Raw genomic sequence first — 16,270 nt, 5'->3', positions numbered from 1 at the left:
TATATATATATTTATGGAATCCTGGTGACACAGTGGTTAAGTGCTCGGTTGCTCACAAAAATGTCAGCGGTTGGAACCCACCAGCCACTCTGTGGGAGAAAGATGTGGCAGTCTGCTTCTGGATTTACAGCCTTGGAAACCCTATGGGACGTTCTGCTCTGCCCTATAGGATTGCTATGAGTCAGAATCAATATATATAATGTTTGTATTCCTGTACGTATCTATATCTACATGTATAACTATAATTTTATCTGCCCTGGTGGCACAGTGGTTAAGAGCTTGGTGGCTAACCAAAAGGTTGGCAGTTTGAATCCACCAGCCGCTCCTTGGAAACCCTATAGGGCAGTTCTACTCTGGAATCGATTTGATGGCAACAAGTTTTTATGTATGTAATGTGCAAGGTATGAATGCTCAAATATCTTTTTTTTTTAGCTGATGAGATATGCGATTGACAAAGCTTGGAGATTGCTGGCCTAGAGCACTGGAGTTATGGTGATGAATAACACGTGGCCTCTGATGCTCAGGTTATTCACAATAAAGTGGGGGGAAGCAGATAAAAACCAACAGTCACGTGATAACATAGCAAGATTAATTTTGCAGAAGGGATTCAAAGAAGATTTCACAAAACAGATGGCATCTGAACAGGGTTATTTGGCTGATAAATGGAAATTTTACATAATTCTATTCAGCTCAGTTGACTTTGCATTATTGAGTAAGGAGTTTAAAGTGAATTATAACTAAAAAGGGAAGGAGCTAGAGTTACTACAGAACTGTGGCTCATCAGCTAAAGGGATGAAGGTGGGTGTGTTCAGTTATAGGGTAAAGTAGACCTGCTGTGATATAGTAATCCTAGATTTCAAGTCACTTCATAATGCCTGATCAGGTTCTACTCACACCTTTATCTGCTCTCAAAAATCCCCTTAAACCCCAGGGACCACAAGTGCTTCCCCAGTTACTGTCTACCAATCCACATTTTTATTTCCTCTGTCTAACTTGGTTTATTGTTGCATTTTACAACTTTGTGGGAAGTGGTCAGTACTCTAAATGTGGGATGTTTTTGGCCTGGGAAATGACATGAATGACTGGTTAAATTCACCCCAAATTTTTGAGGCCAAACGTGCGCTAGCAGAAGCCTGTGCTTGGCCCAGTGCTTTTAATGAGTTGCCGTGGAGTCGATTCTTATTCAGAGTGACCCTAAATGTGGGGAAGATGAAGGGAAGCATTTCCTAACTCATATCACAAGCCCCCCAGAGCATACTCTTTTTTTTTTTTTAAGTGAATAACCTTAAGTAGGATAAAGTTAATTCTCAGCTCCTCAGGTGTAGCGGCTGTGTCTTGAAGTAACAGAATGAACCTTGCATTTGGAGTCAGAATGACAGGATTCAAGCATAGGTTCTGCCATTATTAGCTGAGGGTGGAAAAAAAGTTACTTAACCTCTTTGAGACTCTTTCCTCAGCTGCGATATGGGGATAGTAACACTTGTTCAGTCTTCTTCACAGTCTGTTGTTGTTAGGATCAAACTTGACATTGCATGTGAAAGTGTTTTGTACTCTAAAAAACACCTTCCTAATGTGAGGTGTTGTTGTTACTTTGGTATTTTTAAGGGTCTCAGAAAAGAGCATGACCTGTTTGAAAAAATGTTGTGTTCCAGAAAATATTGATTCAAAAAGTCTGACTGACTGACTAACTGAGCACAGGAGAAGTTTAATTTCAACAAACTCACTCATGATTGTGCTGAAATTGCTTCCTGTGACTTGAATCATTACCCAACCCTCCAACCTCCAGACCTCCCTAACCCCTTCCCCTGACTTTACTGATACAAACAGACGTGCCCTCAGGAGATCTTATCTCTGATAAATGCATCCTGATATGATAATGGATATAATGGGTTAATCTTCTGAAAATGTAGTTTCATTTAAACCTGGGTTTTGCAGACACTGTGCCTGAACTCACCAAGTGGGTGCGGGGGCTATTTTTGGATAGGCAGAACTTCCAGCACCTCTTAAATCACATCACAGGGCAATTGCCTGCTCCACCTACACAGGCGGGCCTGCATACATAAAACAAGACACTAGTTCAGGGTGAGACCAAAAAACTCTTTTCCCCATCTTACGACTAATACTTGTTTCTGCTTTCAGAAAGGGAAAACACCATGCACAAACCTTACCAGTACATTTTCCTTTGCATATATATATATATACACACACACACACATATATACACACATATATATACATATATCCTCTATATTCCTCCAATGATTGAAGAATCCTGAAAGAACCCCTATAGGAAGGCCTTGACAATGTTCTGTGGATGGTTTTGCATGGAGAATTGAAATAAGTTGGCAAGAAGAATTCTTTCTGCATAATTCAAAGCAGACATTTTGCTGGGAGAAAAGCAAATCAGAAATTTGCTGTCAGTGCTTGAAATTTTATTAGTTACAAAAAGTAATATATTAGCCCCTAGCATTAAATCCAGATAGGACTTATCCTTTTTTTTTTCTCAATGATATTGCTGAAACAAATCTTTGAATGTGCAGTGTGAGACCAGCTCATAAAGGAGGGAGGATTTAGCAGTAGTGGCCTGTGACTGTGTCATATGTTATCAGACTCTGCTTCTCTGCAGCTCCAGAGATAGAAGCATATTTTAAGACCCAAGGAAAAATTAAAAAAAAAAAATTAGATGTTCCTCCTGATAAAAAGGATAATCTAATCAACGATTTCCTGATGAGTAAGTAAGCCCAGAAAGAGTTTACTTTTTTTTCACTTAAATTCTTGGTAAAGGCTAAATGTTGTTGTTAGCTGCCACTGTGTTGGCCTCCAACTCATGGGGGGCCCCATGTACAATGGGATTGGACTACAGTGATTCATAGGGTTTTTTTTAGCTGATTTTTCAGAAGTAGATTGCCAGGCCTTTCTTCCTGGCCATCTTAGTCTGGAAGCTCTGCTGAAATCTGTGCAGCATCATAGCAACACACAAGCTTCCACTGACAGATGGGTGGTGGCTGTGCATGAGGTGCCTTGGCTGTGAATTGAACCCAGGTCTCCTGCATTGAAGGTGGGATTCTAGCACTGAACCACCACTGAAGATAATGGATAATGGTAAACTTATTAATTTGAAGCATTTGGTGTGCACGGGCCTATGCAGGGTACCCTGCTGGTCTAAATCATCATCAGAGTTCAATGGATTTTAAACTGTTATGAACATTGTAATAAAAATAATCACGAAGTTGAAATATGACATTGTGAAGGAACAGGTTTATTGAAAAATTTCAATTTTTCTGGGTAAGAATTTTTGGAGGATTGGTTTCCAAAGTTTCAAAATAACAGACTTGTAATTATAAACTTTTTTTCTATATATTTCTTAAAGCACATAGAAATCATATTTTAGTTCGCTTACATTATCATGCTACTTCTTAAGGTTTGATTTTTTTTTAATCTAATCATGTTTGTGAAATAGAAGAATGAATGGATTTTAATATATAATACCTGCCTGAAATTCATTCATTCGCTATATATTGCTTGGGTGTCTAATAAGCACAGTAGGTTTTCAATAAATACAAATTAATTTATATTCAATAGTCAATTCTCCCAGTCTTTACCCACCTCTAGTTTGGTATTTCTTCTTCCTTTCTTTGCAACAGATGGAGGAATGAGTTAGAATTCCAGAAATAGAGGTCATATTAAAAACATGTAGAGGCATGAAAATTGTTACCATACTTCAATTGCAGCTATACTGAACTTTTCTACCCCTCTAAGGAAAGAAGATCTTCTATATCTTTGTGGCATCTTTGACTTTTACAGTAGGTGTGCAACCCCTCCCTCTCTCTTCTTTCCAACATGCTTTGTCTGGTGACTATTACCCTTCTGGGTCTAAGTTGTGAACAATAAGCGAGGTCAGCCATAGGGCTCAAGGAAGAACAGATCCAGTTATAACCAGCACTTAAATATATAGCTTTTGCATTTTCTTACAAGGTATTAAAATGTCATGAAAGAGCAGGAAACAAATATATTGTTTACAGAGTTACAGACTATTAGCTCTTGAGGGTAGAGATGTTTTACTCAATCTGGTACCCATTACCATTACCAAGCATATAGTAGGAGCTTAATAAAGGCAGAGTGAGGAAAAAGCTGGGATGAGTATCTACTATATTCTTTAATCTAGGGTTAGGAGAGCAACTGAGAGTAAGGAAAATGCATAAGGAAGATAATACAAAATACGTTTAGAGAATCATAACAAGTTGCCGTCAAGTTGAGTCCGACTCATGTCAACCCAATGTGTGTCAGGGTATAACTGTGCTCCACAGGGTTTGTTTGTTTTTATATAATATTTCATTGTGTTTTTGGTGAAGGTCTGTACAGCGGTTTAGGTTCCCATTAATTATTTCTAGACAAATTGTTCAGTGACATTGGTTACATTCTTCACAATGTGTGAACATTTTCATTATTACTGTTCTGGTTGTTCCATTTCCATTAATCTGGTTTCCCTGCCCCTTACCTTAAAAGTTTGCTATTTTGACAAAGTCAAAGTTATTCATCTTTCTTTTAGGGATTGTGTTTGGTGTAATAGCTAAGAAATCTTTGTCTAAGTTCAAAAAGATTTTCTTCTATGATTTCTTCTATGAACTTTATAGTTGCACTTTTACATTTAAATCTATGATCAATTTTGTGTTATTTTTTCTATATGGTGTGAGGTAAGGGTCAAGATACCATTTTTCCAAAAATATTCAATTGTTCCAATATAACCTGTTGAATTCATAGGGTTTTCAATGGCTGATTTTTTGGAAGTAGATTGCCAGGCTTTTCTTCCTAGGTGCCTCAGGGTGGACTCAAATCTCCAACCTTCTGGTTAGCAGTAAGTATCAAAGAATTGTCTACTGCCTAAAAGAATTAACTTATTAATTAAGTAGTAAGTATTAAAAGAAGGCTTAGTGGTGAGTGGTTAAAGCATTTGGCTGCTAACCAAAAGGTCAGTAGTTCCAACCCACCAGCCACACATTAAATGTTTTCACCACATGAGGCAGTGTTTTTCAAACTCTTTTTGATCTATATTTATAGCAAAAACATATTTACATCACAAACCATACACATACACACAAAGTTGAAACCAGCTCAATTTATTTGTGACCCCCTGGGTTGTGATCTATAGTTTGAAAAACACTGTATAGGATATGGAACCAATTAAGGGAAAATGGAAGAGATTAAAACCGCTAGTACCCAGGAAAATACTACTGAACTAGTATTGTTGAAATGGTCCGTTATTTACTCCTTGTTGTGTTTACCAGTAATACTCATTCAACTCTTCGCCGTCAAGTCGATTCTGACTCATAGCAACCCTATAGGACAGAGTAGAATGGCCCCATAGGGTTTCCAAGGCCATAAATCTTTCCAGAAGCAGACTGCCACATCTTTCTCTGGTGGAGCGGCTGGTGGATTGGAACTACCAACCTTTCAGTTAGCAGTCAAGCCCTTTAATCACTATCCACTAAGGCTTCTTTTTATACTCACTACTTAATTAATAAGTTAATTCTTTAGACAATAGACACTTCTTTGATATTTACTGTGTACCAGCACTGAGCTAAGCAAGTAAGAATAAAAAAAATGAATGTGACAGTAAAAAATCTGACCTGCTTCCTGACATCTCCTCGTAGATGTCTCTCAGACATATCAGATTTAACCTATCTCAAGCCATACCTTTAAACCTCCTCCAAATTTAGCCTTCCTCCAATCTTCTGTATATCAGAAGATATTTTCACTCAGTTTCTCAAGCCAGAAATGTGGGAGTCGTTCCTGATACTGCCTTCTTCCTCACTGTTTACATCTAAATCAGGCACCAATCTGCCAATTCTTCCCCCTAAATATACCTTGATTCCCTTTGCTCTCCCCATCTCCACCTGGATACCCAATGGCTTGGCCTCCCGCCAAGTCTACCTGACCTCATCTCTCTTTACTCTTCACTAAGCAGCCAGAAAATATTTTTTAAAAACTCAGATTGTGTCACTCTCCTTTTTATAAGCCTTAATGGATCTTTATTTTCTATATAGTATAAGAGCAAACTCCTTAACAGGGCCTATCCAACCCTGAAGATCCTCTGCCCGTCTCTCCTGTCCAGTTCTACCCTCTCACACTCTCTCTCCTCTTTATGGTCCAGGCACACAGGCCTCTAACACATAGAGATCTTTCCTGCCTCAAAATCTTTGCCCGTGTTTTTCTGTCTACCTGAATGTGTTTTTCCACCCTTGTCAGTTTGCTCTTTTCTGTACTTCCATTCATCTCCAAATACTCAGTCCAAAGTATTTTCCTTTGTACTTCTCTCTGATGTAAAGCAATTACCCTAATTCATAATTATTGCTAAATGGTTACCTCTCCCACTCAAATGTAAACTCCATGAGGGCAAGGAATTATATCTAATTTATTGAACAAGATAAACCCAACCATAGATTTGGTATAAAATAGGCACTCAAATATTTGTAGAGCACATGAAAATGAAGCATTTCCTAAACCTCAGCCATTTGAGTATCACTTTATGATTCATGCAAACCTGTGTATTACCTGTATTATAATGGACCTAATGTTTTTCTTTAAACTGTAAATCAAGTTTTAAAAAATAATTAGCTCTATCCTAAGACACAAAATAGGGGAAATTGCAAGTTAATATACTATTTTTATTTTTTATGATGTACATTAATACATATAATAAGAAAATTTTATCTATAAACCCTCTAAAATTATCTTGTGGTAAATGAGTGAACAAGAACTATTTAATGAATGAGACTTGATTTGTGCTAGGTGTAGAGAAAGCCCTAGACTAATAATAAGGGGAACTGACATTGATTTTAGATGTGCCTATACCTGACTGGGTGACAGTCAATTAATCATTTAAGTTTTCTGGGTTTCTGTCTCCCCATTTACATGCTCAACTCAAATAAAGGTGTAAAAATTTAATGAAAGAGTGGTTGTGGAAACCTTCTTTTACACTTGTTGTTGTTATTGTTAGGTGCCGTAGAGTAGGTTCTGACTCATAGTGACCCTATGTACGATAAAACAAAACAATGCCCAGTCCTGCACCATCCTCACAATCATTGATATGTTTGAGCTTATTATTGAAACCACTGTGTCAGTCCATCTTGTTGAGGGTCTTCCTTTTCTTCACTGATCCTCTACTTTACCAAGTAGGATGCCCTTCTCCAGGGACTGGTCACTCCTGATAACATGTCCAAAGTACACGAGACAAAGTCTTACCATCCTTACTTCTAAGGAGCATTCTGGCTGCACTTCTTCCAAGGCAGATTTGTTTGTTCTTCCGGAAGTCCATGGTGTATTCAATATTCTTCACCAACACCATAATTCAAATACATCAATTCTCCTTCGGTCTTCTTATTCATCGTCCAGCTTTCACAAGCATATGAGGCAACTGAAAATATCATGGTTTGGGTCAGGTGCATTTTAGTCTTCAAAGTGACATCTTTGCTTTTTAGCACTTTAAAGAGGTCTTATGCAGCAGATTTGCCCAATACAATGCATTGTTTGATTTCTTGACTGCTGCTTCCATGGGAGTTGATTGTGGATCAAAGTAAAATGAAATCCTTGACAACTTCAATCTTTTCTCCAATTATTATGATGTTGCTTATTGGCCCAGTTGTGAGGATTTTTGTTTTCTTTATGTTGAGGTGTAATCGATACTGAAGGCTGTAGTCTTTGATTTTCATCAGTAAGTGCTTCAAGTCCTCTTTACTTTCAGCAAGTAAGGTTGTGTCATCTGCATATCTAAGGCTGTTAATGAGTTTTCCTCCAATCCTGATGCTGCGTTCTTCTTCATATAGTCCAGCTTCTCGGATTATTTGTTCGGTATACAGATTGAATAAGTATGGTGAAAGGACACCAACCTTGGTGAAAGAACATCAACCCTGGTACACATCTTTCCTGCTTTTCACCAATGCCTTTAGTGCAACTTGGGCCTCTTTCTTTAGTACCATAGGTTCTGGATCATATGTTACCTCCTGAAATGGTTGAACATCAACCAATTTTTTTTGGTACAGTGACTCTGTGTATTCCTTCCATCTTCTTTTGATGCTTTCTGCATCATTTAGTAGTTTCCCATAGAATCCTTCAATATTGCAACTCGAGGCTTGAATTTTTACTTCAGTTTTTTCAGCTTGAGAAATGCCGAGCATGTTCTTACTTTTTGGTTTTCTGTCTACAGGTCTTCGCACATTTCATTATAATACTTTACTCTGTCTTCTCGAGCCACCCTTTGAAATCTTCTATTTAGCTCTTCTACTTCATCATTTCTTCCTTTCGCTTTAGTTACTCTACGTTCAAGAGTGACTTTCAGAGTCTCTTCTGACATCCATTTTGGTCTTTTCTTTCTTTCTTGTCTTTTTTAATGACCTCTTGCTTTCTTCACGTATGAAGTCCTTGATGTCATTCCACAACTCATCTGGTCTTCGGTCATTAGTGTTCAGTGCATGAAATCTATTCTTGAGATGGTCTCTCAAACCAGATGGAACATACTCAAGGTTGTACTTTGGCTCTTGTGGACTTGTTCTAGTTTTTTTCAGTTTCAACTTGAACTTGCATATGAGCAATTGATGGGCTGTTCCAAAATCGGCCCCTGGCCTTGTTCTGACTGATGATATTGAGCTTTTCCATCATCTCTTTCCACAGATGTAGTCAATTTGATACTTGTGTATTCCATCAGGTGAGGTCCACATGTATAGTCGCTGTTTATGTTGTTGAAATTAGGTATTTGCAATGAAGAAGTTATTGGTCCTGAAAAATTGTGTCATGCTATCTCCAGCATCATTTCTATCACCAAGGCCATATTTTCCAACTACCAAGCCTTCTTCTTTGTTTCCAACTTTCACATTTCAATCACCACTAATCATCAATGCATCTCGATTGCATGTTTGATCAATTTCAGACTCCAGAAGCTGGTAAAAATCTTCAACTTCTTTGTCTGTGGCCTTAGTGGTTGGTGTGTAAATTTGAAAAATAGTCGTATTAACTGGTCTTCCTTGTAGGCATATAGATATTATCCTATCACTGACAGTGTTGTACTTCAGGATAGATCCTGAAATGTTCTTTTTGACAATGAACTGGACGCCATTCCTCTTCAATTTGTCAGTTCTGGCATATAGACCATATGACTGTCTGATTCAAAATGGCCAATACCAGTCATTTCAGCTCACTAATGCCTAGGATATCAATGTTTATATGCTCTATTTCATTTTTGACGTTTCCAATTTTCCTAGATTCATAGTTCGTACATTCCATGTTCCAATTATTAACGGATGTTTTCAGCTGTTTCTTCTCATTTTGAGTCGTGCCACATCAGCAAACGATGGTCCTGAAAGCTTGATTCCATCCACTTCATTAAGGTCGACTCAACTTTGAGGAGGCAGCTCTTCCTTAGTTGTCTTTTGAGTGCTTTTTAACCTGAGGGGCTCATCTTGGCTTTTTTTCTGCTGGTCTGCTCTGGCCTCCTTCAGAAACGCTGAGGCTCAGCATTATTAACACATTTGACTCCTTTTTCTTGCCTATCTTGACAAAGTTCATTAGGTTGCAACCTTTCATAACCCTTTACACTCTGTTTCTAGTAGTGTAATTTCTCCTTTCCTTCCCTTCTTTGGGTGAGAAGTGCCTCCAAAGCCCAGATTTTGGCACAGTAACTCTTAGATTGTTTTTACAGTTCTAACGTAGTACTTCTTTGTTACAGCTCAATATTCCTAAGTTTTGTTCCAAGTCTCATTATTTTATATGTATAAATATCAGGTTGTATTAATTGGTTCCAGCTTTAAAAATGTTCCATCTGAGGTTATTTTCTGCCTGCTATTTTGACAGTGGTTTCTAAACCTGGAGTGCTGAGGCCCGGATGTGCGCCATGTTCTATATGCATCCCTGAAGGACTGATGTGGAGTGGAAAGGATACACAGATTCCGGGCCTTGCTATGTTCTTTGAAGACTGAACTGGCCATAATAGCTTTAAAGAGTTTCAACAAAGTTCCTAAGACATGACCTTCCCTTTCTGAAAAACCACATTGGCCAGGCTTGCCTTAATCATGCTGTACTTTTCTAAGCATCCTTTTACTTGATCTCCTGCAGCAGTTTTTAATACAGTCCCTACAAGTGAAGTTAAACTAACTGGCCTAATTTCCTGGTGTGTCCCTAAGCTCTGTGAAATAACGGCATTAGGCTGGCGACCTTCCAGTTCTTCCAGAAATTTTTTATTTTGTTTTAAAACTCGGGATTGAAAAGGCCAGAGAATGCTTCCTGTCTCCTTTCCCTTTGTTTCTTCCATGACATACTGCTGTTTCTGTTCCCAGTATACCTGCCATTTTAATAACTTCAAACCTCTTAAATGTTTTCTCATATTATTTGTTCCTATCTCTGAAGCATGAGTTTTATATTTTTCTTTTTGACAAGGGCCACCCTCAAAGTAAGGGCTTACAATTCTACTGAGTAGACTTGTTAATTCCAGGCACAGTTTAAGAAATGAGTTTCATATTCGGAATCTGGAAAAGCATGGCAACAGGGATTATATTTAAATCTGTGTTCTTACTTGTGAATTATGAATACATGTGGAGAAAAGACCTAAGAAATATGTCTACACACCCAGGAAACAGGAAACAAAAAATGGAACTATTACATTGGGAGATACTAACCCAAAGCACTAGCAAAACGTCTTAAAAATGCAGTGAAAACTAATTCGATTTGAAGATGTAACATTTGCATCCTATATCCTATTAGCTGCATTTGGTTCATTAGTATCAAATCTAATATCAGAAAAATCTTTCCATATTTAATGACTTCCCACATGGAATAGAAAAGCCCATAAAATATTTTTAATTAAATATATATCAGTTTAAAAAATAAGTTATATCTTTACTGACAGGAGTAAAGAGGGAGATTAATAATTATTTATTTGCATTTGTAAAATTGCACTATATTCCACAAACCTAAGGATTGTCCAAGTTCTTTATTGCAGAAAAACTTTGATAACTGACTAGTTTTTTGAAATAAATGAGCCACCTAACTAGGATATTAAAACTATTATTCTTTAAAGACAATTTTTGTTTCAGCAACTTTTTTTCAGCAGGGGAGGGGTAGTAACGTAATTTGTCCTTTCTGAATAAGTCACTGATAGGCACATGTAAACCACGGGATGCAGGCTCATTTCCAGGTAGAAAGGTATGCTGATCACCATCATAAAATGAAAAGGGACATGTAGTGGAATTGCAAAACTTTAAAACTGTTGACTCCGAGTTCAGATAAACTGGATAAACATACTCGTGACCAAGTGGTAGCTTTTTCTTTCTAATTTATTAAAGACATGTTGTCAAAGCCTAAAATTTACACATCTGTCTTATAATAATGTCCAGTTATCCCTTGTGGTACAACTTTCGAGGGCTGGGCTGCTAACCAAAAGATTGGCAGTTCGAACTCACCCAGCGGCTCCACAGGAAAAAGACCTGGCAATCTGCTTTTGTAAGATTACAGCCAAGAAAACCCTATGGGGCAGTTCTACTCTGTCACATGGGATCACTATGAGTCAGAATCGACTCAAGGGTACCTAACGACAACTGTGTATTAGATTTAATCACAAGGAGGAGAATCTTTGCATTTTGGTACCAATGGACCTCTCTTGTAGGGAACATTTGAGATGGCTTTGAATAACTCCTAATATTTTCTTTTTTCCTTTTGGTCAGGCCTGAGTATACCTGCAAATGAACAGGTCAGATTCTCTATATAGGCCATCAAACATGCACACAGAAAAGTATTTGTGCATATTTAGCAAATGCATTTAAGTTCAGGCAAGAGTCCAATATTTGGAATGTTTTCTCATATATTCCATCTTTAGGATTTTAAGGTTGTAATTAAAATACAGCATGCTCAAATTTAGGGGACCTTTCTTATTTAGTGCATATTTGGACCACATAACTACAAATTTAGTACACATTCAGCCTTTTTCCACTTCTGCACCTTTGTCTGGGCTGTTCCCTTTTCTTAGAATGCTCTCTCCCACATTTGAACATCAAGACCTCCCCACCAAGGCTGAGGATCTTTTGAGTCTAGTAAAAGAATACTGTGTTTTATGGTAAAGTGAAAAAAACTTGAATCTATGTTTGAGGCAGAGTCCCTGGGTGGTGCAAATGGTTAAGCGCTCAGCAACTAACTGAAAAGTTGATGGTTCAAACCCACCCAGAGGTGCCTCAGAAGAAAAGCCTAGTGATCTACTTCCAAAAGATCAAAAACCAAACCCATTGCCGTTAAGTCGATTCTGACTCACAGCAACCCTGTAAGACAGAGTAGAACTGCCCCATAGGGTTTCCAAGGAGCAGCTGGTAGATTCAAACTGTCGACCTTTTGGTTAGCAGCCGATCTCTTAACCACTGTGCCACCAGAAAGATCACAAAAACTCATTGCCATCAAGTCAATTCCAACTCATAGCGACCCTACAGGACAGAGTAGAACTGCCCCATAGAGTTCCAAGGAATGGCTGGTGGATTTGAACTGCCGACATTTTGGTTAGCAGCCTGAGCTCTTAACTACTGAGCCATCAGGGCCCAGAAAGATCATAGCTATTGAAAATCCTATGGAACACAGTTCTACTCTGACACACATAGAGTCAAGTGAGTTGGAATCGACCTGACAGCAACTCATATGTATATATCATGCAGAACTATGCTTAAAATTAAGTTCTTTAATTTTCTAATTAGCAAACTTCCTACCTTCTCTGAGCCTCCATTTCCCTATGTGTACAATGGAGATGTTTATAGTTCCTTTTAGAATTGTGATGTGAATTACTTGGGATAATATATTTAAACAACTAAAATTATCAGTTCCCTCTTACTTCTCTTCCCAGGGCCACCTCTTCTGCCAAAGTTTCTCTGGATGCCGCCTCACTTGGCCAGCCCTGGCTAATGGTAACCTCATCTCTTCTGAATTCTCATACACTTCACTCTTCCTTCATGGACTTCACTGTCTACTTTCTGCATTGTGTCATTCACTCTTTCAACACATATTTATTGAATACCTACTATGTATCACACAGATATAGAGAGATAAATATCCTTAACTAAGCCTTAAGCTTTTTGAAGTTGAAGTCTTTATCATATATTTGCTCCCATCCCACACTGTCTAGATAGTGTCTGGCACTAGTATTTGAACAAGAATGTATTTGTTTATATTTGGTAAAACTGGCCATTATGTAATACAGGCAATATCTCTATATCCATTTTCATATGTATCATTCATTGAGAATGAAATGTATCATTTCCAACATGTAATCCTATTTGATTACATGTTGGATATGGAGCTTATATGCAATGCCAGTGCCAGGAATCAACATCCTCCTCATCTTCACTATTAAAAAATATAATAAAATAATAGCTAAAACTCCCGAGAATATATACAAAGAAGAATATTCTCGTCTCATTTCCCTGTGCATTCTTGGAGTACTTCCTGCTACAACAGAAACATGGTTTCCAAAAAGAGAAGGTGAATGAACAAATGGGCTCTAGCTATGTCTCTGTGGAATTACCCTAGCACAAATCTATGCACGTTTTCAAAGCACTGTGGTTTATAAATAAAGACTCTCTCATATATACAATACCATGGCTAGATGAAATTCTAAGGTTTCGGGGGAAATTACACAACTTCAGAATGAGGCTGTGTGTACACAACACCAAGCCACCCAAACGAAAACTTGAGCAGATCACTTAGGAATGTGGTCTTTGCTAGCCTAGATATTTAGCGTCGTTACTGGAAATATGTAATGTGGTTCTGATGCTGTTTGACTGCTCATGGATGAACTGCACTGGAGTAAAGTCTCACTTTAATTTGCTGCTGCTCCTGATCCTCCACAGGCTATGAAACCAGAGAACCAAATTGGTTAGAATTGTGTATAAAGTAAGAATGCCTAGGCTCTGATTTAAGGCCAAAGAGAGAACCCTAGAGCAAGAAGTAAATATAGATGTTTAATTGTATGGCCTTTATGACATCTATTTTGAATTCTCCCACAAAAATAGAGGTCTAAAAGGAAGCAGAACCTCTATGAATTTCTCATGTAACCCAAACAATTTTGTTAGATCATCCTTTCTTCCCCATTGCAAAGTTCTCTTTGAGAAAGTATATTTAAGACTTCTAAATAGCCTCCTGAGGAGTGCACCTGTGGCAAGTGTCTCACAGCAGGCTGTCCCCATGCAAGTGAAAAGTTCAGAGGTCCAAGAAGATTTTAACTTCTGGGCCTCTTCCATGGTGGCCACTCACAGATACCTCAGGTCTGTCTGTATGCATTGCCAGCGGCTTTTCAATTCATCTGGGTTGATATACCAGGTGACAGAATTCCTGAACAGGTCCTAAGCGTGAAGGGACTGCGATTGGAAATGGGCTCCTCTTCTTTAGATGTGCAATCTGTTCCTGACTGATGCTGACCAGAAGCCTGAATTTGCTTTATGTTCTTTATCCGTTTTTGCTACAGCAATTGATGTTAATGAACTTCTGGTGCACCCAAGGTCCAGTCTCCATGGTGTTCCACCCTGCCTTCCCTTTTCTTCTGGAGCCATTCAGAAAAGGGTATGTGAGTGGGTGTGGGAGGCTTATTGCCCAAATATTCCACTGGAAAAGTGTGGTAGAGCCAGATGTGAAATGGACCTCCTCTGAGTGAAGAATATGTAACCAAGAGTCACAGCACATATTTGAGAAGAGAGGCTTTCTAACTTAACTCTGGAGTTGAAACAGTGCACTTATCCCACATCCAAGTCAAAACTCCTGTCCAGATTATACATCAAAACTGGCCTGTTATCATGTCTGATTTTTACTGAGCATCTTTGAAGAAGAAAGAGCCCTTTGGGGGAGGGGAGTAATTGATTCCAGGCCTGAGAGTTGGACATGGATTTCTATGAACACTTCAGAAGAAAAATTCCAATGTTTTAAATCCAGGTATCACATAATGTTTCAACTGGAGCACACACATTCGGATCATCATAACAAAAGATAGAAGATACTTTATTTGACTCCAACAGCACAGAATAAGTTTGCCTTGATGGTGAGAGCAGTGGAGCAAGAGTTAAGCTATAAAATTCACAGCACTGACAATCGTAAATAAATCCAATGAAACTTGTTCAGATAATACTCAGGCAATGCTAAAAAGCCTGTTACGAAATCATTCAAGACCTCAGACACATAAAAAGTTTATTAGTCATCACTGAAATAAAATGCAAACAAGTTTGTCTTCTAAAGATCCAGAAGTCTTTGTTTTAGGTCTGTAGGACCATAAAACAGTGCCTGACAAATTTTAAGTGATCTTGTATTTAATCACTAGTTTTTTATAGTTTCTTACAAGCTGTAAGTTAGCTATTAACAAGGCAGGGTGAGAGGAAATCCCCTTCAACTAAGCATGATTCCTAAGTCCTTTGCACAACCCCACTGGGTCAGCCAAGCCAGAGTTTTGTGTTAAGCAGCTGCTCAACATGGAATGGACCATTATTCAAAAGAGTTCAGTTATCTTCACATTGATTAAAGTGGGAGGTAAAATATGCACTAAGATCACAAACTGATGATTCTAGTTATGCCTCCTTCTTGTACAGGAAACACATTCTGGGACATTTTTACATTGTTTCTTTGGTAAAACCAACACTTTGTAAAAAAACTAATATGACTTCCCTAATTTAACACCATCACATACTCTGTAATTATCATTAAAAACTATGACCCAACACTTTTGTATGTAAAAAATTCTGATTTATATTGGATGTAATGATGGTGTAAACAATCTAGGACAATTTTATTCTAAGAGGGGGATTTTGTAAAGAGAGAGGCAGATTTCTTACATGCCCACCATCAGGAACTATCCCCCCGACAATGAGTAGCAGAGACTTGGTTTAAATAATGAATTAGATAAAGAATGGCAATAACATTATTAACTCAGTCCTAATTTTCTAGAAATTACAAAAATTTCTTGAATAAACACTTTCACCTACCTCATAAAACAAGGGTGCACTACTGCCTGCAGGCTTCTTTGCCTTCTTAGCTCCAGTTCCAAGTGCGTTTACCTCATCGATCTGTAAGAAATTAAGTTCATCTATAATGAAAAAGACATGCTTGCTTAACAAATACTTGGATATGTGTGACTTTCAAATGCTTAGGTGATTTGAGAGGATTGGAGAACCTAGCAATAGGCAGGCATTCATTGACTAGATAATGTATTTATAGTCACTGGTGAGCTGTTGTTAAGTGTATGGGCTTGTGCCATCTGACAGATTTTTTC

At 38.1% G+C, this 16,270-nt stretch overlaps 1 protein-coding gene across 1 annotated transcript in view; it reads right to left on the bottom strand.

Annotated features, from left to right (window-relative positions):
* The window catches only part of SPAG17 (sperm associated antigen 17), a 361,237-nt gene that overhangs the window by 270,824 nt on the left and 74,143 nt on the right, over window positions 1-16,270 (bottom strand). Inside the window, exon 3 of the mRNA XM_004380343.2 lies at window positions 15,984-16,064. Coding sequence (XP_004380400.1) covers window positions 15,984-16,064 — 81 coding nt within the window. The remainder of the gene's footprint in view (window positions 1-15,983; window positions 16,065-16,270) is intronic.

The sequence above is a fragment of the Trichechus manatus genome, unplaced genomic scaffold (assembly GCF_000243295.1).
Source record: "Trichechus manatus latirostris isolate Lorelei unplaced genomic scaffold, TriManLat1.0 scaffold00073, whole genome shotgun sequence".
Lineage (NCBI taxonomy): Eukaryota > Metazoa > Chordata > Mammalia > Sirenia > Trichechidae > Trichechus > Trichechus manatus.
This window is presented reverse-complemented; position numbering and strand designations above follow the sequence as displayed.